The 24,463-nt window shown below is 43.9% G+C and overlaps 1 protein-coding gene across 4 annotated transcripts in view; it reads left to right on the forward strand.

Annotated features, from left to right (window-relative positions):
* ppp2r3a (protein phosphatase 2, regulatory subunit B'', alpha) overlaps positions 1-21,781 on the forward strand; it is a 59,998-nt gene extending 38,217 nt beyond the window's left edge. For 3 of the 4 annotated variants that reach the window (XM_037071735.1, XM_037071734.1, XM_037071733.1), the window contains exons 3-13: positions 13,115-13,399; positions 13,942-14,045; positions 14,161-14,263; positions 15,162-15,236; positions 16,386-16,629; positions 17,070-17,118; positions 17,231-17,320; positions 17,411-17,586; positions 17,696-17,814; positions 18,475-18,581; positions 18,763-21,781. In XM_037071735.1, the coding sequence (XP_036927630.1) occupies positions 13,115-13,399; positions 13,942-14,045; positions 14,161-14,263; positions 15,162-15,236; positions 16,386-16,629; positions 17,070-17,118; positions 17,231-17,320; positions 17,411-17,586; positions 17,696-17,814; positions 18,475-18,581; positions 18,763-18,859 (1,449 nt within the window). In that variant the 3' untranslated portion in view covers positions 18,860-21,781. Of the gene's footprint in view, positions 1-10,776; positions 11,396-13,114; positions 13,400-13,941; positions 14,046-14,160; positions 14,264-15,161; positions 15,237-16,385; positions 16,630-17,069; positions 17,119-17,230; positions 17,321-17,410; positions 17,587-17,695; positions 17,815-18,474; positions 18,582-18,762 lie in introns of those variants that run through there. The other variant, XM_037071737.1, reaches the window with a different exon arrangement.
* Positions 21,782-24,463: the final 2,682 nt, after the last annotated feature.

The following is a 24,463-nucleotide window of genomic DNA, read 5'->3' on the forward strand; positions in this document are numbered from 1 at the left end:
CCTCCACATTTCTTGTTATCTCTTGACATTCTTTCTCTCTACTTTTCCCTTTCTTTCCTGCCTCCATGTCCCTTTTTGTTTTCCTTCTTTGTGTCCTTCTTTCACCTGCAGTCAAAAAGTCGGTCCACGTTGACCGCCGCTTCTTTTCCCTGCCCTGTGATTGGCCGCTGTGTTATTTTGGGAGCGGTGAATAACAGTTGTTGCCGTGTGGAGGGCAGAGCAGCCCAATGAGAGGTGCTGATTGGAGCACAGCAGGAGTGGGGGTGAGGGCGGGGTGAGGTGAGGTGGGGCAGGGTGTATGTGGGGCGTGGGGGGGGGTGCATCTGTTGGCACACTGAGTGTTAACGGTATCGTTACCCTTCGGCCCTCTCTGCCGCTGGCAAAGCTAGGTGTGAGGGAGGCCTAAATCTGTCCGCCCCTTGGTACTATGGCATCCCGCTAACAGACTCACTGTCGCCACAGTGTAAATGGATCTGCATATATGTGTGTGGGGGTGTGACGGTGTCCAAGTTTGTTTGTGTGATGTGCATGCATCCTAGCTTTCTTACACATCCAGATGTTTGTGTATGCGTGTGCATTTAGATGTGCTCATGCATGTGCATATGCATACAGGTTTATTCACATGAATCCCATGTGGTGAATGTGAGTGTGGCCGAGCGTGTGTGTGTGTGTGTGTGTGTGTGTGTGTCTGTCTGTTTGTTGGCCCGAGGGTAAATTGACCCAGTGCTACTGTGGGTCACAGCTGAGTTTCGGAATAGCTCCTCGACACCCAATACCAACTCTGGCACTCTGGGAATTATGCTAATATTCGTCAGCACCAACCCCGCCTCCTGCCTCAGTCGCACATTAAACTGCCAATCAAACTGTAAACAAGACAAGCCCGCTCACACACAAGTGAGAAAATGCCCTTGCACTATCATGCACCGTGTCTTACACACCTCACCTTGGAGATTTGTAGCTGTGTTTCTTTTGGCACTGCAGTGGCTGTGATGGGAAGCTGTGCTAAGCCCTCCGGGATGACAGTGGCCTCAGGCAGTAGCATCCTCATCTGCGTGTGCATGTGTATCTGCACACTTGTTTATTGTTGATTCTGCTGCTGACAGACTAATACAGGGCTTTCTGCACCTGTCAGAGCAGACCCATTAATCTCCATGGAGACAAGGAAGCCAGCTGATATAAATCAGCAGGGAGACGTGGCAGCAGTGATGCTGTGAGTGGAGCTGGATAAATCTGTTAGTGGTACTTCAGGTCAGTGGCCTTCCAGTGGCTTCCAGGTGGTCTTTCTCTTCCTCTGTGGTTTCCCTGCACCTAAATTTGACCTGTATGTTCTTGTCTCAGTAAAGCCATCGGTGACATGATTTACAGACACACGTATACCCATGGCTGTATCCAGAGCTGCCATTCTGATGGCTTAATTATCAAGCTGCTGATCTGAGTGTCTACACCAACTGCTGTGGACGTGTTGCTAGGGGAGAAGTGGGCATACAGTTTGGACTTGGACTTGCTGCTGGAGGAGTTTCCTTTTGGAAACGTGAGGAGTTGCTAGAGCTTTTCTTCAGTAGTTGTCCACACCTGGATCTTAACCATAATCCTCTGCTGTTATGTTTTTTTTTGTCCATTGACTATTGTCTATCAGTAGAGTTAATATAAAAAAAAAAATAAAAATGATGGATTCAGGAACTTTTGCCTGGCTTTCTTAAACATTGCATGATCGTTTTTTAACATTATTAGTGAGTATAATTTAAAGCTGATCCTGATAAATTTAAACATGTTTCATGAAGGGCAGTCTTTTTTCAGCTGCTATATGCTATCAAATAGGGACAAACCTGCAGCTACCATCAGTGTGCAGCTGAGGTAATGGAGATTGAAGGGGACTGTTGAACCTTGGCAGAGGTATACACTGTACTGAGTGCCATTCTAGTTCAGCATATTCTCATCTGTAAATAACAGGCCTATTGCATGAGTCACCTTTCCCTTTTTCTGACTTCTTTAGCCAGTTCAGAAAAGGAATTGTTCACCTTTTACATCTGTGAAGTTTTGGCACAGTGAGCCTTGATGAAAGGATTAAAAAAAGAGTCATAAAGAAAAGTGTGGAGATAGAGAGGAAATAACAGGGAGACAGGAAAGCCGAATGAATGAATGAATGTCTGTGTGTGACAGCAGGGGTGAGGGATGTTTTTTTGTTATCTGAGAAGTTGACTTAAAGAAAAGAGGAATTCATAGGGAGTTAAAGGAGAAGAGGAAAGAAGCTCATGGTACTGGGGGAAGGGGATGTCAAGCGAGGTTTGGGGGGGGGGGGGGGGGGCCTACAGTTGTTGACTCTGGGTTGGCGGAGGGTGACATCATTCCTCGGCTGCTTCCACAGGAAATAAGGTCACAGCAGGAACCTCGGCCAAGCGGGGAAGGACGCCTGCTTCAACCTAGGTGCACAAGCACACAGATGAATGCATTCATTTACACACACACGCACACACACACACACACACACACACACACACACACACACACACACACACACACAATGCACTCCTAAAACGGGGGCTGTGTTGCTATGTGTGAGACGACTTTTCCAACACAGTTCATACCATCCAAGGTTAGCCTGGACAATGAAATATTCACAACCCAGCTCTTTGATACAAACACACGCACACACTCATGCACACACGCACACAGAAGTGGTGCTGTTCATTAACTTCACACATTTGGCTGACAGATATTCGCGCACGCACACACACAAATGCAGCACTGACATCATGATTCACCACTCCCAGCAGTGTGTCTCCATCAGAGTGTGCAAACTAAGCCAGATTTTTTTTTTTTTTTTTTTACGCAAGCCACTTTTCATCTGAAAAGTTTTTATCTCAGTGGGCAGGCGTTGCTGTGTAACTCCCTGCGCCTCCCGTGTGTCACCATGGAAACCACCACAACATGTTTATAAGCAGTAGGTAGCTGGTGGGACTCCCCTACCCCCAGAATATCCTTTGTGCAAATCTGATTGGGGGGCTCCCTCGCAGAGATCAAGTAAAGGCTGGATTTGTATTAGGTTTATTTCAGAATAATGACTGTGTTCATGTGGGTGTGGCTGGCTGTGTGTGTGTGTGTGTGTGTGTGTGTGTGTGTGTATGTGTGCGTGTGCGCGCTTGTTTCCATGTTTGCGAATGTTCCAGAACATCATGAGTCTGTAAAAGCTTGTATGTAACCCCCACCCACCCACCCACCCATCTACTTTCAGTCTGCCTCTCCCTTTGAACTCTGCCTTCACCCAGCTCCACCTAAGCTGGGCCGGGGGTTTCCTCCACCATTTAATCGACATGTTGGGATTCATTCTCTGTTTCAGGCCTTTTCCCCCAAAAATTTGAATGCACAAAAGCACCAGCAAACTTTATATGATATTATATTACTTATATTAAGAGCTTCCCCTCTTTGGTGATATGTGAGTACGCAGCTTTCATCCTAAGAAGCTCTTACTCTGTCACCGGAGATGATTTCATTAATTTTTGGTCTTATATAAGATGAGATAAGGGATCAAAGGGAGCATCTTCTGTCAGATGAGGCTTGAGTGTTGGACTGTTCAGACAGAGTAATGAGCAGAGAGCTGCTACCCTCTAGTGACTCTCCGCCCTACTGTACCACAGGGAGCTGTGTGTGCTTGCAGGCCAGGCTCGCCTCTGTGTTTTGATGTGAAGAGGATCTGTAGCTCCATCTACAGGAGGATCTGTGAACTAACACAGTTGTTTGGTTTCATTACCTAACCAGGTATACACATGTTATTCTATTATATGAGCTGCTTTCTGCAGTTAAATGAAAGGAATTGGTACAATCTATGAAATGAATGTAAGGTTGGAATGACAAGATTCACCACCGAAGTGTTTCAAGAGGCGAGTATGTTATGCTTGAATCATTTATTGTGCTGGGAAGATTTTGCTCGAGATGCATTGCAGATGTTGGGATATTAAAGAAGTTCATCCGGAAATGAAAATGTAGTGTATGTTATCTGCTCACCCCCGTGCTACTGGAAAGTCAGGATGAAGTTTCGTAGTCCACAAAACATTTCTGGAGCTTCTCAGCTAAACAAAGTTGCAGCATTCTCCTAAACAACTGAAGTAGATGGGGAAGAAAACACACTCAGAGTCATAGGTGTAAACCTCAAGATGTCCAATTGATTAAAACAGAAGTTGTTTGCACACTTTTCAGGCCGATATCTTCACTGTAGCTGCTAGGTTAAAGGCGTAAGCATATTTATGTGCATTCTCCAGTGTTATTGGACCGTCTCCTACAAAGACTTATTAATAGTGCAGGGCTGCATCTGAATAGGTAATGGCTTATGCAGTAGCTACTTCTTAATTCTCCCTCTTAACATTCCTGTCTATCTTTACTCTTCTCTCTGAAAAAGAGAGGTAACAGGAGCTCGTCTGCTCCGCCATTGGCTGTGTGAAGTCTCTCACTGCACTGTAGTGACAGCTCTGTCACTGCAGCCCCAGGCTGAGCCCCATCACCGCTGCTGATGTAGGATTAGCTCACTTACTCTAACTCTTAAGATAGCCATGGTAAGGTAATGCAAAACTCGCCCTGATAGCTGTGTGTATAAAAATAAAAAAAGCCGCTCTGGCCAATGAAGTCCTGCAGTTTGTTGTTATTAAAGATTACTTGTTGACAGGCTGCTGTTCCTGCAGAGGGAGGTGATTTACTGTGCAGTTTTTCGGTGATGTAGCCAGGCAACACGCCCAGAAATAGGCAATAAAGTAACACATTAAGTAAAGAACTCCATTCATCTTTTCAAAGCATTGGGCCTTTTCCCCCTGCGATTATTGAGGCAGTTCTATTACCTAAAACTTCTGGGTTATTTTTATGATTTTGAGTGATGCAATTATTCACGTATTGGGAATGTGAATATAGAACCAATCCTATTGTTTATCTACAACTTTCAGGTAGAAAAACCCACCATCACGCTCCAAGCTTACATACTATTTAATGTCCTTTTTTTCATTATGTAATGTCAAATTATCTGTTATTTGATTGACAGGTTTATGTTCATCAAACTGTCACTTACCTCAGTTCAAGTTTGATCTACACAGTTATTCACTGTGTCTTTCATCTGTAGAATACATTTACTCCAACATATATTTTCTCCCGTAGTCATGATGCAGGAGTCTTTCACTTGCGCTGTCGCTAGGAAGAAACAAAGTATCAACAGTGAGAGAGCAGTGTTAATGATGTATTTCTGATTATGATTCTAGATTTGTGTCTTAAAGGAGTGTTTGGTATTTTGGAAAATATGCTTGTATTTTTCACATCTTAATAGCATCTACAGCCAGCAGCTGGTTAGCGTAGCTTAGCATGAAGACTTGAAACAGAGAAAAACTCTCTAAAGCTCAATACTCAACAACGTTCTCATTTGTTCAATCCATACAAAAACTCAAATGTTTTACATGAGGCTTTTCTGCCAGACTACTTCTTAGCTTAGAGCAGGAACCTCCTGGAGTTTCTCCTTGGCAACTGCTCAGAAACAATAAATAGTCTGGCATATAAATCCCTGCATAACAAGTAACTGTTGTTTCTTTACAAAGTAGAATCCGGGGGATCAAATAAAGAAGATATAACGTGGGCTTCGGGATGTTGCCTTTGATATGCTGGAGAGCGAGTGCTGCAGGGCGGTTGTAATTTAGACTAGACACTGCTACTTTTTAGGTACCAGGATGATGGTCCCTGTCTTGAGGGAGAGGGGACAGACACCTGTGAGAGTTATTGTGTTAAAAATGTCGGCAATTATAACAGTAAGTGTCTGATTGGCACATGTTTTTAGTACACTGCCAGGAGTATTATCAGGCCCGACAGCTTTATCCACTCTCGGCAGGATTTTCGTCACATCCACTGTGTACACAGATGGTGGCTGGTCCGCTCCTGCAACATATTCTTAGCGCTGTTTGTGTTTAGGTCCCTCTCCAGTCAGTTCTGTCTCCCTGATACTTATTTTTACTTACTTCCTTGTCACCTGACTATTCTTATATAGAAAGAATATCACCAGAAATATTCTAGGCACTTTTTTCTTCTTCTTCAAAACAGGGCTGTTTGCTGCTGTGTTACTTGAGCTTGTGACGTTTATTAGCGACAGCCTCTGCGCCCAGACGGCTCGAGCAGCTGTATCTTTAACGGTTCCCATGTTGTTCTCCTCTGATTCGGATGTGAGGTAGACCGTGGCCGGCACTGATTCACTTCATCTATCACGGAAGCAGCGCTTGAACTCTGCTCATTCTCAGCAGTTTAGGGAGGAGGTTCCCGAGGCAACTTTGCGTGTGTGTCTATGTTTATCTCTGTGTGTGTCCTTCTTGAGAGGAAGTGGGAGCGAGAATAAAGAACAGGGCAGCGGCGATGTGAACTGCGTTTCCTGCTGTTGGCACCATAACCCTGGGAGCATTCCGCCCGCCACTCAATCCAGGGAAAGGGTTATCGCCATAGAGATGGCATTTGGCAGGCACGGTCTAAAGCGAGTGCGCGTATAATCGCAGGGACGGGGGAGGGGGAGGAGGAGTTGCCTATTTCATGTGAGATCAGGTTCAAGTTTAAACTTTATTTGTCCCAGTGGGCAGTTAGTTTCAGTGCAAGTATTAAAAATAACATTGCATAAAAATAAAAGGCTGACATGCATTACAACACGCGCTTGCAAATGCAGTAATCAACTTCATATTAAAAAATAGTTAGATATATGATAAAATATATGTTACAATAATTTAATGATTTAGCTTTTTATAAAGGCTCCAAAACATTTTATGTATAACTTTATATCATGGAAGTTTGTACATAGGAAATAAAACATAAATCATAGTAACTGGTTTAATGTGACTGAGCTGTCCAATTTTAAAAACCTTATCATAACTCGAGGTCAACAAGGTAACAGCAAAACTTTGATGTTTTCAGGCTTTCACAAGCTAAAGCAAGTGTGTGTTTTGCCACGTGTTCATCCATGTCTGAAGTCTGCCTGGTGCCTGAGGCAGGAATAAACATGAAATCAGCTGCTATATTTACACAGATAATTTTACACCCTGCAGACAGCCACTTTTACTGAGCAGGTGTGTGTGTGTGTGTGTGTGTGTGTGTGTGTGTGTGTGTGTGTGTGTGTGTGTTTAGGAAGTTGTTATGTTCACACTATTTGACTTCTCTGGAAGCCTGGAAGAAGCAGTTCCTGTTAGTCAAATCCATCGAGGCATAGGGGGCACACCCAGAAACACTCACACAAATGATATGCCTGACAAATTAGACACATGTGTCTGTGCTTGTGTGCTAATTAAACCCTGAGGAGGCCGTTTGTGCACGTCCACTGTGTATTTAACAGTTGGACGAAGGCGACAGTTGTTGTGTTGGACAGCTGATCCTTTGCCTTCTGTCCCTCTGCTTTCCCCCATGGTGCACACATTTGATCAATGCCGCGAAGGCTGCTAACTCACCTGTTCATGTAACAGTGGGGCTGGATTAGGTTTATGTGGTGGGTGGAGGAAAGCCCTTGCAGACACCTGTTGCCGTGTCCCAGTCCTCATTGAAACAGCACCTTAAAGGAAGACAGTTAGTTTTCTGAAGCTTATGCAGTATGTTGATCAACTGACTATTCAAAAAATGAGAATGCCAGGCAACACGTATTATACAGTGAACTAGATAGTGAGTTGAAAAACAAATGTAATGTAGCTTGGGAGTGTGTCAGCGCTGCATATCGTTCATAAAGCTCACGCAAAGTTCACGTGTCCAAAAACTGCAATAAACCACCATCACCAACAGGAGAATCACTTACATCAGCACACTTTGCTTAGTAATATGATATTTTCCTCAACAAAGTAAGATTATTTATTATTATTTATTAAAACTACTTATATATGTGGTTTTCTACTTAAGTTGTGCTTCATAAGCACTTCTTTGTAAATAAAGCCCTGAATATTTGTAGAATTTGATGATGGGGTCAGTCGGAAATCCCTCAATCCTGCAAAATTCTAATTGTACTCCAAATAGTTCTTAAGTTATGAGTTTTACAACAATCAATAATATTCTTTTTATGTGAATGAACAGTCTTTCATTTTCATCATGCTTCAATGTGATGCAACCTAGTTTTGTTTCCAGTAACACCGTAGATCTATCACATCCAGCAGTGAGTTGGTCCTGCATAAAAAAAAAATAAAAATCAGGTTAAATTATAACATTTTCAGTCAGGTTCTTTTTATGCGGCTTGGATTGGTTAGGCGGGCTACACATGAACTGGTGAAAGTTCTAAAATCTGGGTGAGATGGCACGGAAAGACCCCTAACATATTAAGAAATAAGGCATTGAGGTAATTTAAGTCGTTATGCATTGAGCTGGCCTCAGAACTGACCCACACATCGCTGCTGACCTTATGTATCCCTCCCACTGGGAACAGTTTGTCCCAGAGGTCGCGCTCATGTCACCTGAGCAGACGGCAGCGACTCGCCTGCATACTGTAGTGGAACATCTCAGAATCTTTAAAGGAGTTGGCTCCGGCACCGTCCACTCATGTCCTGGTAAAAGAGCCTTTTTAGTCATTGCCAGCTGAAGTGAGAGATATTTTAAAAGCCGCAGTTTAACACTCGAGAATGAGAGGCTGGTTTTAGGACCAAGCGGAGACTTTGACCGAGGGCAGAGTTACACCGACTGTCAGCCAGACAGGAAAAGAGCACACAGCTGCCCAGTGGCATCTGCTCTGGCTCCCTTTACACACACTCATATTTACATGCACACACGTATCTCTTTATACAGAGATTTATGATTTCACAAGTGCGTCGCTGCAGAGGAAGTGGTGGGAACTAACTTTCAGTGATCAGCCTGAGCGGGGAGAGAGAGAGAGAGAGAGGGGCACAGAAAGGGAGGGTGGTGGTGGGGGGGCATGAAAGGCTGGTGAGATGGCAGCCCTCGCTCGGATTGCGCTCATTTGTTGATAGACGCGAGATAGTGATTGTATAATGTTTCCCCCTGCAGCACTGAGGTGAGAAGTGGCCAGAGAGGAGACAGTGTGTGTCAGCGTGAGTGTCTGTGTGTGTGTGTGTGTGTGTGTGTGTGTGTGTGTGTGTGTGTGTGTGTGGGATCGGTATGTGACCTTGGCTTTTGTACAGAGTCCAGTTGTTCCAAAGAATTCAGTAGGGCGTACAGGGAGCTGAGAGGAGTTACCCTAAAAACCCAAGGTGACTCACTTATTTCTGTGGAAAACAGCTCACGCGCACGGGACACTTTCTCAGCATTAGATCATGCTGAGTGTGGGAAAGAGTCATCGGTTTACTCACGCTGCGTGTTGTCAATGCTGCAGAGACATTTTGCGAAGTGATGAAATACATGCTGAAAAAACAAAGGCGGCGAGGAAAGAGGGACTCTTGGGGAAAAAAAACGCGTTTTTCTGGGAGTAGACCACTTCAACTGGAAAAATCTTGTACATGGTTCCTCAAAAGATCTCATCCATCAGCAGTGAGGTCTTCCACCTAAATATATCCCTCTGTTGTATAATTTAGCACTAGAGGGCGCTAGACTCCCCATCTGTGCAGCCCTGAAACACAACCGCTGTGGAATCTGTGTTTACTGCGCCAACGGATTCTGAGAAATTGATGGTTTCCTTTTTCTTTGACAGTCAGCCGCAAGCATTGATATGCATGCTAAAGCAAACAGTTATATGGCGGACATTTAATGTAGCGTCTTCATCTCGGAGGGATCTTTAGTTGGGCAAGTTTGAAATAGATCACTGCCGTCTTTCCTGAGGGATCCCCTCTTGCTGGGTCAGGCTTCAGATCGGTGTGGCACCGGCCCGATCTGGCAACGCCGGGTGAAAGAGCAGACTCTCCCTGGCAGGCGGAGGATTGACAATTTATACACTTGTGTATTTACGCTGTCTATTAATTCACTGTTACCTTATATGCAAATGTACCAAAGGGTGATCGAGCAAAATACATTTCTATTTTGCATCTTCATATCAGAAGCATCAGGAAAGACAACCGAATACCACTGATGGCTAACGAGTCTTTTGATAGGTGTGTTTTTGCCTTTTCAAACGTGATAATATGCTTTAATTCCTCCCTTGACACCATCGTTATTTTTTGGTAATTAACCGCAGAGCTGACATATTAATTCATCTCTCAGTCAATTGACAGAAATTTGAACAGCAAGTAGACTGTAATGAGTTTTTTTTTTCTTTCATCATTTGCTGACGTTTTCCAGGCCGGTAGCTCATTTGCTTATCAAAAATGTTATCAAGAGGAATAACAAGTATTAGTTTCAACTCCAATCAGAAGTGACTCTTCATACATGCGTGGATTGTGACACTTCTAATGTTCAAGCAAAAGGGAACGCCGCTTTAAGTATCAGAGCACGTCCACTGGAATAACTGTAAGTCAACAGATAGAACAACAGGTGCTCGCCTGCTGATTCATCACTCCATCCCAAACTGCCCCTATGAGAATATTTCAGCTTGCTCCGTTCGCACTGAAGCTCCGACCTAAGATTCCGGCCTGCGGTAAAATTTATTTCCCTCTGAGTTGTAACTTCCCACTTGTTAGCTTTAGTTGAATGCAGTGACAGACAAGGGCTCAGATCCTGCAAAACACTATGCACAGATATGCAACATGTCTGAACCCCCGCCACCCCCTCCACCGCCGCCCCCACCCTAATGCTCAGGACAGCCGGTTTGCTGTGTGTCTGTGTGTGTGTGTGTGTGTGTGTGTGTGTGTGTGCGTATGTTGCCAGACCCCGGCATGGCTCATGTTTCTCAGTGCAGTTTGTCAGAGCCCAGCTTGGAGCAGCAGGCACCAGTGAGACTACAGCGAATACATGCATACATCCAGCAGAGCTGACGGGGGGACACCAGAGGTTTTGTAACCCGGAGAGGAAGCCGCTGTTTGGGTCCCTAAAGCAGCCCAGTGCCATGGTTCTCAATCCCGGCCTGCACGTTAGCGCGAGAGTCTTGAGGAACATCTCTTTGCACAGATACACTGCTGGATTACTGCTTTGGGAGCGTGTGCACACGAGTAGAGCCTGGAGGAGAGAAATTTTGTGAGTGATTGCCAAAGGGGCGTTTCGCCTGAAATCACACACATGCTTTCCTGAGAGTGTTTGGCAGTTTTTTTTTTTTTTTTGGTTACGGGATATCTGAGCTGTTAGGTGGACTTCTTTACTACAGTCCGCTTGATTTCCTTGTTTTGCTCTCCGGGCAAGCCGGTCTGTCGCCGTGTCAGTAGCCGCACCGGTGGCCGTGTCTGGTGGGGGGTTGCGTGTCTCGGCCCCCACCATGATGATCAAGGAGACGTCGTTACGCCGGGACCCTGACCTGCGGGGGGAACTGGCCTTTCTGGCCAGGGGGTGTGACTTTGTCCTCCCCTCTCGCTTCAAGAAGAGACTCAAGTCCTTCCAGCAGCAGCAGGTCAGTCGGTGCATTAAGCAGGATGGAGAGGGTGCCGGTTTGGACATGTATAATGCAAACTAATGAGAAATCATCTAACTTCCATCTTATTTTTCATCTTTTTTATTCTTTACATCTTCTGTCCTCGACTCACATGAGCAGGTGTTCGTATCTTACAAACACTAACATACAGTAAATTCATCTTGTTGCTCACACAGAGTGACATGCCAGGGACACCAACACTATTCTGAGGCAGATACCAGCAAGTTATTAATAGTGTAGGAGGTGCAGGAATAGAGTGATAGAATGAACTCTGTGAAGGAGAGCGGGCGGGGGAGGACCGCTACAGCTGTCCTGCTCAGTACACACAGAATGCCTCTGAGGAGATGCACACCAAACACGCCGGGAGCCCCCCCACCACCTCCCGCTTGAACACACTGAGTACTTTTGACTCCAGCAGTGTTCTTTAAATTCTCGCCGCAGGTCTTGAACTTGAGCGATGATTACCTCACCTTGTCGTCGCGCGAATTAGATAATCGAGAATAAAGTAATTGTGTGTTCAGAACAGTCCACCATGTGTTTGGCTGCATTTCTTTCATCTCTGAGTCTTACGTCAAGTCTCAAATAGAGAACACACTCACACTTTATAATATCCATCATTAATGAATTGTAAATCATATTTATTAGTAAGTAAGTAGTAATTACTCATTAGTTGATAGTTAATTTACCATTAACAAACAATAAAACTCATTAAAAATATCAGTTGCAACTTTATTAAGGATATCCAGATGATGTTTATAGATGAACAACACAGTATTAACCATTTTATAAAGCATGTCATTGTTTGTTAACAGTAAACTAACTATTACCTGAAGTTTACCATTTATCAATGATGCTTCTTATAAAGTGTTTTCAAAGCAAGTTAAAATGTTGGAAATGTTTGTGAAACTATTACTAGACTTGTAGTCTCAACCATCCGCATTCTGGATGCATTATGGTGTTTTTTCCCCTCATGCATCACTGCAAAGCTTTTTTTTTTTTTTGTGATCCACTGTGTGGTCCAGTTCGGGTATTTGTGGAGTGCTCCTGTAAATTCCTGCATGTGCATATTTGTTCACAAAGGCTTCATCGAACCATCATAAATCTTAGTCCTCCAGCCTTGGTATTGTTTGGGTTCCAGAAATTTGGATGAATCAAGTTAGACCCAACAAAGTCTTGTTCCACCTGGAGCTTTGTTTTTCCAGCCATTTAAGTCTGTCTAAGGTGCTGACAGTAAAACAAAGCTCTTGTTGTTTGTACCTATGTTTATGACTCACTGGGAGTTTCCACCACATCCCTTACATTGGCTCTTTATCCTCATAAAGTGAAGTGGTGTCTTGTCTGCAATCCGAGGGAAAGTACTCAGTTCCTGTTCATGCAGCAATATGACGTCAGCTGATATTTGAAATGCAATGAAGCAGTGAACTCTGATGTGGATAGTAAGCATCATCAGGCAGACATAGTCTCTGGTGTTTTTTGCATGTTGTGTACTTTTTTCTACATTTTTGATTATGATCTGATCCACAAACGATATGAAAAAACAAAACACATCAAATTAACAACACCCTTCTGTTGAATTCAAAGTTATTATAGATGAGAAGAGTTGCAATTACGAGGTGCAAAATCACCACGACAGGAAATCACCCCCAAGCATGCCTTTCTCCCGTTCCCACACACGATCTCCCCCCTCTCTCTTTTCAGGTCCAGTCCAAACCAGAGAAGAAGCCCGGCACACCCCCTCCAGCCCCCACACTGGCCACAGCCTCACCGACGCCCACACCGCGCTCGCCCAGCCCTCCTCCGGCTCCGGTGATAGTCACCCCTCCTCCGCCTGCCATCAACATTCCCAGGTTCTACTACCCCCGTGGGCTCCCTGCCATGGGCCCGGTCACCAACCACGACGCGGCCATTGCTGCCATCGAGGCGGCCTTCGCTGAGTTTGAGGAGGAGAAGGCGGACATATATGAAATGGGCAAGATTGCGAAGGTCAGCAGTTGCAACATGAAACATTTGATGCATAAATGTTGTGGATGGGTCTGTTTTTAACCCAAACCATCTTTTCCTAAACTTGACCAAGTATTTCTGTTCCCTAAACCAAGTTTGTTATATAAACCAGGCTAAGACTGATAGATGAACAAACCCCTCAGTATAAACTTTGAGAATATATTTGAGAATATTTATATGTAAAAAGAAATCTGAACCAAAATAAACACCGACATTATTTTTGGACATTTTCTTTGCACTATTCTGTGCACAGAAGACATGTTTTCTCCTGTAGTGTCTCGCTTTTCGACATCCGTGTTTTCATGTTTCATTTTGAAGCTACTGCACCGATTTATTGCACAAAGCTGTCATTTCCCCAGAAATCATTACTCACACAGTAGCCTGGTTGATACTGTGCTGTTTTTTGTACTGCCACTCCCTTCTCAGCAGGGTGATCACCGGTTCTAGGAAGCAAACACTACAGTGAGATGCAGTACATGATGTTTTTGCAGGGTAATGGCAATGCTGCTTGTCTTTCTCTGCAGGCATGCGGGTGTCCACTTTACTGGAAGGCGCCCATGTTTTACTCAGCAGGTGGCGAGAGGACGGGCTTTGTCTCCGTTCACTCCTTTGTTGCAACCTGGAGGAAGTAAGACGGACCTCATTAACCTCTTTGTTCATCTAAGTCATCTAAGAAAAATGACGTACAGTAATTATAATCAAGGTACGAAATGAAACCTCTCCTCTACTCTACTCTCCTGCAGGTTGTTGCACAGTTGCCATGATGATTCATCAAGGTTTATTTCCTTGCTCACCAAACCTGGCTGTAACTACCTGGAGCAGGAGGACTTCATCCCTCTATTGCAGGTGAGCGTCTCGCCAACATGGATCAATCGGATGAGCAACACAAATTTTACACAATCTTAGGAGTCAGACTTCCTTTCCAGCGTCTAAAGACAGTCTTGCAACATGGCTACTGAAAAAGCAACTGTGAGAATCCCAACCTGACCCCGAAACCTTGATCCTCAACGCCATGAAAAAGCAGTTTAAAACATTTGGTGTTTGGGTTAACGAGCAGGCAGGTTTTGGAAGTTACTGACATAACAGAAAGAGGATCTTCATCTTTTGCAGTGTAGAGCCTCCCAGTTCTTCTACCATCACCTGGAGGGTAACAGCCGGGGAGGACAATGCCTCTCTGTTTTGGTTTGCGCAATGGCACACATGCTTCCTTTGTGCCGTAATTCAACTTTAATTTGTACGGGAAAATCCAGCTCGATTGGCAGACCGAGTGGGATAGTCAAAGCAAAGTTTATAGGCGAGCAATCTATACAGGGATGGTGTCTTTTTTCAACAGCCATTACAATCGGGCAATCTGTATTTATTTCAGAATGTGAAAGAGTTGATTACGTACACATTTAATGTACTTGTACTTTCCTTTTCATGACACGTTCTCAATCAAGCAAAGAGCTTGAATAAAATAGATTATCCATAATGAAAACAATCATCAGTGTAAATCCTGCAGACGAACTGCTACAGTTATCTCAAACTCCACCAACAAATGCTTCTTTTACCTTCATCTAATAATATAACTTTCCAATTTCCTGATTATACTTGCATACCTATATTTGCAGCGGACTATTTTTACAATGTGGCGTTAGTAATTTTATTCTAGTACAGGATGTGACTACTTCCTCTTCTCTGCATTTACCTTGAACCTGTGTAAATGTTTCTTTTTTCTGTGTCCTGTTTGTGTTTGTCCCTCCAGGACATAGTGGATACACACCCAGGCCTCACGTTTCTGAAGGATGCACCTGAGTTCCATTCCCGCTACATAACAACGGTAAATGGCCTGAAAAATAATACCAGATATCCTTCTCATATATTATTCCAATAGTGTGTTCAATAGTGTATTTTACCTTTTTACCCGAGTAAACCATCTGAGTAAGTCTCTTCAGCTGCACTGAACAAAGACTCAGATAGTCAAAAACCTCACAATCAGATCAGTATTAAATATCAGTGACCCCTCACAATTCACTCCCTCTACATTGTCAGCAAAACTGCTTGTGAGCATCTAGTAACTTTAGCAGCAGACCGTGTGTGTGTGCGTGTGTGTTTGCGATCTTGACAGCTGCAACACGTGCTTTAGAAGTCGAGGCTTCGCCACGTCCAAGTGCAGAGAAGTGACGTCATGGAAACACTGACGCCCCCTACAGCCCGCTGCAGCAGAGGCTCCCCGACCCTCCACATGCCCATATTAAGACACTTCCTTCAGTTTAGGCCGGCTGACCTGCTACTGTATGAGACATTAGTAGCCCTGGGAGGTCCATGTACCAGGAAATGGGCGCTAATCCGCTCTTTACTAAGCCTGAGTGTTTTGTTACAGGAACAGGACAGGGTCCGGATCTCATTGTTTCCACTGTATGTTAAAGACCCGCTCAATCAAATAATGAACAAGGACAAAAATATCAGTCAGAGGATGTGCTGCTGGAAGGTCCGGTACGATGAGGAAAATGTTTAATTAGTCCTGATGACAGGGCTTCACAACATGCAATGTATTTTCATAGACTGAAAGCAGACATGTCGTCCCCCCTTCCATCTCTTAACTTCACTCTGGGAAGGTGACACATAAACCACTTATACCAGATTCCAGATTTAAATTGATTAAAGATTTTGTACTTTTTTTTTAAAAACCAATTTATTGCATTTTGTTTTGGCTTTCAGGGACAAATAAATGAATGTATTTAAAATCGTTGAGGAGAATACAGTCATTTCATAAGACTCTACTACTGTTATTAATGCAGTTTCTAATCACCTTTGCTTGTGCTTGCTGTTGTCTAATTGTGCTGATGGTGACATTTGTGGCAGTATCTTATTCAATTAGATTTAGGCTGTTCATTTTACTTACGCTCTGCACTTTGGGAACCACGTCTCCTAGCCTGAAACATATTCAGTGCTGATCCGCACTGTTTGGATACTCTTGTTGCTCCAGGTGATCCAGCGGATATTCTACGTGGTGAACCGTTCGTGGACGGGTCGCATCACCATGATGGAGCTGCGCCGGAGCAACTTCCTACAGACCCTGGCCCTGCTGGAGGAGGAGGACGACATCAACCAGATCACCGACTACTTCTCCTACGAACACTTCTATGTCATCTACTGCAAGTTCTGGGAGCTGGACACCGACCACGACCTCTACATCGATGCCAAAGACTTGGGGAGATACAACGACCACGGTAAGGACAACTTAAAGAGAGGAGGAGGGTGTCATTTTCCCAACTGGAACACATCCATACCAGACACACGGGAGAATTTCAGGCACTGATAATATCTCAAATTAAGAAACAGCACATTTATGGTCCATGACATGAAGCATCTAAGGACGTCAGAAGAGGATCATAATTCAGCTGAATCTGGATGTGTCATACTCATATGCTTCCACTTTTTGGGCCCCCACTAGCAAGCACAGAGCACAACAGCTGTTTCTCCTAGGCTCAACACGTTCATGCTGTCTGACGTGAACAGCATTACACTGTTGACTTCATTTTGTGACCACTTAGGCAAAATTTAATCCACTCCTTACGCAAGCAGCTCTACTGTATACGCAGTACTTTACAACAGGATCCATTTGTTTCTCGGCCTTTGCTTATTTTTTTCTCATTCTCTCCTCTGACAGCCTCCTCAAACAGAATCATTGAAAGATTATTTTCGGGGGCCGTCACTCGGTAAGTGGACGCATAAATATATACGCACACATAAACAAACACGGAGGAGCTGATTTCTTCACCATAATGGCGGTTGTGAATGTGAATGTGAATCTGTCGCTCCTGTTTCCAGGGGCAGCGCTGTGCAGAGAGAAGGCAGGATAAGCTACGCCGAGTTCGTCTGGTTCCTCATATCTGAGGAGGACAAGAAAAATCCCACCAGGTAGAAACAGCGGTTTGGTTCAGTGCTAAATATGCTGCATCTCAGCCCGATGTGTCTGTAACTCTCTGCATCTGTCATCTCACTCTCCAGTATAGAGTACTGGTTCCGCTGCATGGACACAGATGGCGACGGTGTTCTGTCCATGTTCGAGTTGGAGTATTTCTACGAGGAGCAGTGTGAGAGGATGGAGCGGATGGGCATCGAACCTCTGCCCTTCCAGGATTTGCTCTGCCAGATGCTCGACCTGGTCAAACCTGAGAGCCAAGGTTTTTCCTTTTTTTTCTTTTTTTATTAGACAGGCACACCCTGCCACCACCCTTTTTTACCATCTGAACTTCACATATGCATCTGTTTGCTTTTTGTTGTTTATCTCAGGCAAGATAACCCTCGGCGATTTGAAGCGCTGCCGGATGGCCCACATATTCTTCGACACCTTCTTCAACCTGGAGAAGTACCTGGACCACGAACAGAGAGACCCATTTGCTGTGCAAAAGGTGTGAATTCACATATCTTGTAACAGATGTCAGCTGTGTAAGAGGTGTTGAATCAAAATTCACGCATAATGTGCAAGGGTGAAGCAGAACGCAGAACACGTGATGAGATATATTTTCGATAACACTTTGTGTTAAAGCCCACAATTTATTCTGTAAATTTCCAAAAAACTACCATGTAATTTTGCCCAACTTACTGTGTATTTTCTTCGTATGAATCAGTACATATGAAATACATAAATTTAGGTAAAGGAGAGAAGTAGCAGTTGGGAATTTTAGAGGGGAGGAGAAATAAGTAATACTTACTATTAAGTATTTTTGTAAAGGCTGGATACATACGGGGTATTTTAGAGGAAATACCCTCTAGTAGCCAGTAGTAGTTGGGCAGTGTCTGCTGAATTGAGAAATAATATTGTCTTGGCTCTGAATATTATGATATTTAATTATTATAAGTTACTCCACACGAAATTCCTCCATTACCTCTGGAAAAAAAAATAAAAAATGGGCTACTGGGTTGTGATACATAATATTATATAGATTCAGAGCTTTGGTGCCGTAATTTATTTTGTAAAAATGTTTTAAACTTTATTGTTTTTGTTGTTGTCAATACCTGAACATATACCTAATAATGATGTTAATATTTGGCATGTGTTTGTGTTCCAGGACATTGATAGTGAAGGTCCAGAGCCATCTGACTGGGATAAATATGCCTCTGAAGAGTATGAGATACTGGTGGCGGAGGAGACTGCAAATGAACAGCTACATGAAGGGTATGACACACACTGAGACACACACTGAGACACACACTGAGACACACACACACACGCAGGCACACACAGACACACACACACACACACACACAGACTTTATAGACTGATTGATTGTCAAGACAGCAAAAAGGTGTTTATAAGAAGAATTAATCACTTCTACAATGTGTGTTTTGGTCTGTAGGTCATTCGATGATGACTATGAATCCGATGATCTTCAAGTCCCCGGAGAGATCGGGAATAAAATGGAAAAGCTGGTCATATCAGACCTGTCGGCATAGAGCTCCTGCCCTGGAACACTTTGGATGGATGCATCCAGAAATACATGGATTAAAAGAAAGAGAGAGAGCAAAGCGATCACGCTGTCTGTTTATTCGACGACTCTGGAGTCTCACTCGTAACGGAGTCCTCAGCTTTTTGTGTGTGTGACCGTAAACCAGTACTGTTCTGCATCTGGTGCAATAACACATCTGTATTAATACAGAAGACAATGTTACTGCCTCCAGCTCTTCGCTCCGTCTGAAAGCGACAAAGCAAACGATGGGTGGAGAAGTGTACAATAAGCTCTAAAAAGGAAACAAGGAACAATTAAACTGTAAAATAATTGTGAATTCTCTACTGACAATCCTGCCAGAAGACAATCACCTGAATTTTTAATCGTCACTGTGCTAAAGGTCGGCAGACAGGCAGACTGTCAGTTGCGCAAATAGAAACAGCGAGACAGAAACAGATAATTATAGATAGTCACTGCCACAGTCACCAAACAGTCAGCTGCTCTATTATGATACATACAGACGGACACTGCCATCAGAAACCTGCTGCCTGTGCAGCTTGTCACTGTGTTCCTTGTAAAGGAAGTAGTTAAGCCTCCTGCTCCTTCAGGGAGGAATCATGTAACAGTCTGTGTTGTCCCAGCAGCACCTCTCTGTGGCCGGCCTGTGCTACTGCAGGCCATTGCAGTGCGCCTAATGGTTGGTCACCGTTTCCAAAAGGGAGTTTAGTTCACTGCACAGTCTGAGCTGCTCTGTTATTAGCACTGCATTATCAGAGCTGCACCTCTGGACTCTCCGGTCTGCGTTAGCCATCCATTTCATCGCTTCGATTCTCAATCAGGTCACAGTGAGACGTATGCACATAAAATAATGCATGTTGAGAACACATATCAAACTCTCTGGTAGAGTTGCCCGCACATTTCCACCCATAGCATTTGTAACGACGCAATAGATGCACATAATAACTGTGAGTCTGACGCAGTTATCCAGCACATCCCACTGTATGTTTCCTCACATCCTTGTTGATTGTGTACAGCACCTGGTGATAATTATCAATCTGTTTTTGTCATTTATGCCAAAAAAACATTTTTCTCTGTAGAATTCTCATCGTATTACCATTTGTTTATGAAACTCTGTGGTGTCTGTTTTCCCTGTAACACACAAGCCAAACCTGCAACTAACGATGCCTCTTAAAGGGTCAGTTCACCCTCGGACAAACGTAAACTCTCACACTTCTACTGGTGTCTAGCCTGCAGGAACTGTGGCCCAAGTTTGATTTATTTCTTGCACAACATTACAAAGAAACTGAAAAGTCTTTTCTGTGAATTATGCACAGTGACAGGGACACTGTTATAAAAAGATGTGTTGCAGAAGATTTTTTTTCTTTAATGTAATTTTATCCTTCTACCTTTATCGTCACCTGATCCTCAGATGGATTTCTCGCAACTTGGGCAAAACAAATCCAAAGTATTTCCACAGACGGATACCTTAAGTGAGAGTTTGTCTTCTAACTTGGGTGAACTCGTCCTTTAACTCTATTATTTACTGTGCTACACCCATGGGGACAGGTGCGAGTGTGTACACTGCCCTTCCTGTAATAGCTCGGAGTGTGTGTTTGCTTATAAATCACTGATAGAGGGGTGTGTTTTAGGAGTGTGTGATGGGTAGCTCTCAGTTTCGGGGGCTGTTAATATGTCATAGCTGTTGCCATAGGGACGTGTTCCCGGAGTCAGTGTGTGCGCTGATTGTATAACTCTTTAATTAGGAAAAGGGACAGCTCTTGTCCTCACTGAGCTCAAACCCACTTGCGTATACCTCCTTTACCTGCACTTACTGTACACATACACACACATATTACACTATAGTTGCTATTGAAAGAGAGAGAGAAAGCGAGAGGATGCTGTAAGGCCTTGACGACCTTGAGTTTCTTGTGCTCTACAGCCATTGTAAATGTGCCTGACTGTGTATTAAACTCTATTATTAAAATAATAACAGTAATGATAAGCCATTATAGAAATAACGGCTGTGATTTTACATGTATTTTACTGGTTTGTATTTTGCTGTGCCACTGTGTGGCTCGGGACAGGGGGGTAAATTATGTTAGGTGTGTGTATGTTTGTGTGTTAGATGCACGGTGGATTTTCATCAGCAGAGGACGAGGGAATCCTCTGGCGGACTGATCTGACAATCAGAAATATGAGACAAATCCCTGACGGAGACCCTCCGAGACTGATGTTCCACTGCTGTGGTCACACACACACACACACACACTCACGCGCTCTCAAGGAGAACCTGCTCATCCGGACAGTATTTAAGAAGAACTGTTGAGGGCAACAGGACGTCTCCAGCCGATGACTTTGTGGCTCTGTGTACGGTGCCCTCGTGTTTGCACAAAGCAGGAGGCAAGGAGAAAAGCCATGCAAGACTTTTATTTTGAAATGACATCTCTACTGCCAGAGGTAGAGATGTCTTGACATCCTCGGTGCCGAGGAGACTGGCTGAGATGTGTTCAATCCTGATGGTTATTGTATTGGCATGGTTTTACTTTCCATCCATCACTTCTTTTTCTTTCTTTCTTTCTTTCTTTCTTTCTTTCTTTCTTTCTTTCTTTCTTTCTTTCTTTCTTTCTCTGTTTCTCTCTTTCTCTCGTCTCTGTTATTTGTTGCTTTTGTCTGAAGTTTAAAAGTTTAAATAAAGATGTTTCAACAGTATTAAATCCCCTTGCAGATTCTTCACGGCTTCTCACATACACCCTCCTCCCATCCCCTCAGACACACAAACCTCTCTTTCACACGCCAACGTTCGTCATCACTCCCTCCTTGTGTACACACACTGTGTACTGTAAGTCTGTTTGTCTGGACTGGTGCTCAGTGGAGAGTACTTTACAGTCTTTTGAACCGATGAGTGCCTGTGACCCTTTTACCTGTAGGCACATTTTTTCCGACATTCCTACTTTTTCTGTTCATGTGTTGAACATGTGTATTATAACATGTCTCCAATCAGCATTAAGCAGAACTTCAAACTCAAATAAAGACCTTGTTTTGGTTTTTTTTTTGTTTTTGTTTTTGTTTTTTTTGTTTTTATCTGCCGTTCTTTGTGTAACTTGTTTGTTTTTTCCTCAAGAGCAGGAAATGTTTTGATGCCAGTTCACCTCATTAATGGTGGTCAGACCCACTTGGCTTGGACTGCTGGCATATGTGACGTAAGCAGCTCTGCACTGAATCACTGTCACTGCCTGCTGGCGTCACTGTTGTCATGACAAACGGAGACCAAAACAGGAAGCGTTTGGCGAGTGTGGCACATTGTGGATTGTTCTTTTGGCAGAGCAAATTCAGGAGATTCCCAGGCTAACCACAGCGGATGATCTCAAGTTGACCGAGAATCTTAAGTCACTGGATTTTACCCAGTCCCATCATCAGATATCACAGTGCAGCTCACACTGTCAGTTAAAGTTTGTAACTTTCCACACTTAAACTGGGTCCAACCTGATTCAAGTGGTTACTGCCCTTCTCTTTAATGGCCTAATGACCCTCTGCATCCAGCTTGCTGTGACATCTCTGCTGGTGTTTGCCCTTACTTTAAAAGCAGTATTACCTGGATTATCAGCAGTGTTGATAACCCAGGTAAGTCCTACTTTGGAGCCGTTGCCATTGGATACCTCTCACCTGCTACTTGCTACCAGTCAGCTGACTGGGCAGTGCTATGTGCCCAAACCCGCCAGCTCGCCAAGTGATACCATCTGGTCTGACTGATCTCCTCCGTAGGACCATTGTTCAGTCTTTGTCATTTTTGTCCTGATGGCAAGGATACGACATGGTGGGCAAATGCTACAGTCTTTTGATCAAAAAGGGTATCTGACATAATCAGTACCAACAAAAGAAAATGGTGCATGGCTTCTGTGTTTGACCTGTTATCAAGCCTCTTACTTATTGATCACTTGTGAGGACACTTTGGACTTCAACTGTTCGGAAGAAGTCAGAACTCCAGCCTGATTGTAGTATAATGGCAGAATTTGTTGTTAGACTAGCTCCTGCTCATGAAACACATCTAAAGCAACATTATGAAGAAATTGGCATTTTGTGTGATTTGATCTTCATGTGTTGACATATCGAGGAGGGAGGGGATTGGTAACAGCTAGACGGAAGGAAGTTAGCAAAAGCAACTCTTACAGCAGCTTTAATGGCAGTCTATCCAGTTAAGTCAAAGAAGGTCAACTAGTGGTGCTTGAGGACACGATGGTATGCTTCATCCTCCATTGTCTTTGCACAATAATACAATAGCTGTCCAGCTAGGTACTGGCACTTTAACACTGCAACTAGCATGGCTAAAAGGTAGCTGTTAACATCTAAAATAGTTTGACTTTTTATGTTGAATTTGGATGGACGAATTTCATGTAGGATAGATCACTTTAACTATCACATGCTCTGGTTCCCATACTTAAGTCTAAAAAATGTTGAGTCACTCATCGTCCCACATCAAATTATTTTGTTCACAAAGGACTGAGAAGGAGTTTGACTACATCTTTTCTCAGGGATATAATCCATGGCAAACCAAACGTGATTGTAGGCAGCGGTTCCTACTGGGGGTTTATTGTTCTGAATACAAGGATTGTCCTGGGACTGGTGTAATAATTGGCGTGCCACCATGTTGTGATTTGTACATGAGCTATTTGCCTCCCATCGAAGGTCAGAGTTGAATGGTCATTGTTTGAAATGGCACTCTGCTTGTTTTCCACAAATGTCAGGGACAAAGCAATTACCCAACCAGATGGCAGTCCCACCTCTTTGAGTCATGTAGGCATTCCACTGCCATAATTGCCACCACCCACCACGCTATGGTGGTGTGACCCAGTCGGTGTGATGTCATAGCTGGAAGGTGTTCTGTAAGTAGGAACATATGACATGATTGGCAGAGCTGGAGCAAACGCCGATCTCCTCTGAACATGGTTCTTTAAAGGCAACTGGAACCAATTCATCTTATTAAAGGCAGAAAGATGGAGACAGAGAGATGTGTCCAGATACTGAGGGGTCTTGAGTCAGGAGGAGAGTCGTGCTTGTTATAGACATACCAGTGATGCCAGAAACATGAGCTTCCCATAAAGCTGCACGGAAAAGTCCTGAAAAGAGCGAGGAGGCAACTGGAAGCAATTCATCTTATCAAAGAGCGACAGAGAGATGAACTCGGGCACTGATGGAGCGTGAATTAGATGTCCTGCTTGTTCCAGACACACCACATTTAAAGGGCTAAACATTTAAAGCTACCTTATGTTGATACTTGGGCCATACTGGCAGCACGGTAGAGCTGGCTCAGGCGGTCAGTCTGTTCGTCTGTCCACCAGTTTGAGCCAGCTTGAAATATCTCTGCAAATACTGGCCAGTACTGGTTTATGCCAAACTTCACGGTGCCCAGAGGAAACATCCGAAAGCCTTTGTTAACTTTCTGGTTCAGAATGAAACGCCTCCATTTAAGTACAGACATGTGTCCCCCTCAGGATGAATTGTGGTTACTTCCATAATCCTCCCACACTTCTCAGTGCCCCATCATCAGGTAAAGCTTTTTGCCTAATGACTAAATACCTGCAAAACTAATCACATCAGTTGTACTTTAGTGTTA

The sequence above is a fragment of the Acanthopagrus latus genome, chromosome 16 (assembly GCF_904848185.1).
Source record: "Acanthopagrus latus isolate v.2019 chromosome 16, fAcaLat1.1, whole genome shotgun sequence".
In the NCBI taxonomy this organism is placed as follows: domain Eukaryota; kingdom Metazoa; phylum Chordata; class Actinopteri; order Spariformes; family Sparidae; genus Acanthopagrus; species Acanthopagrus latus.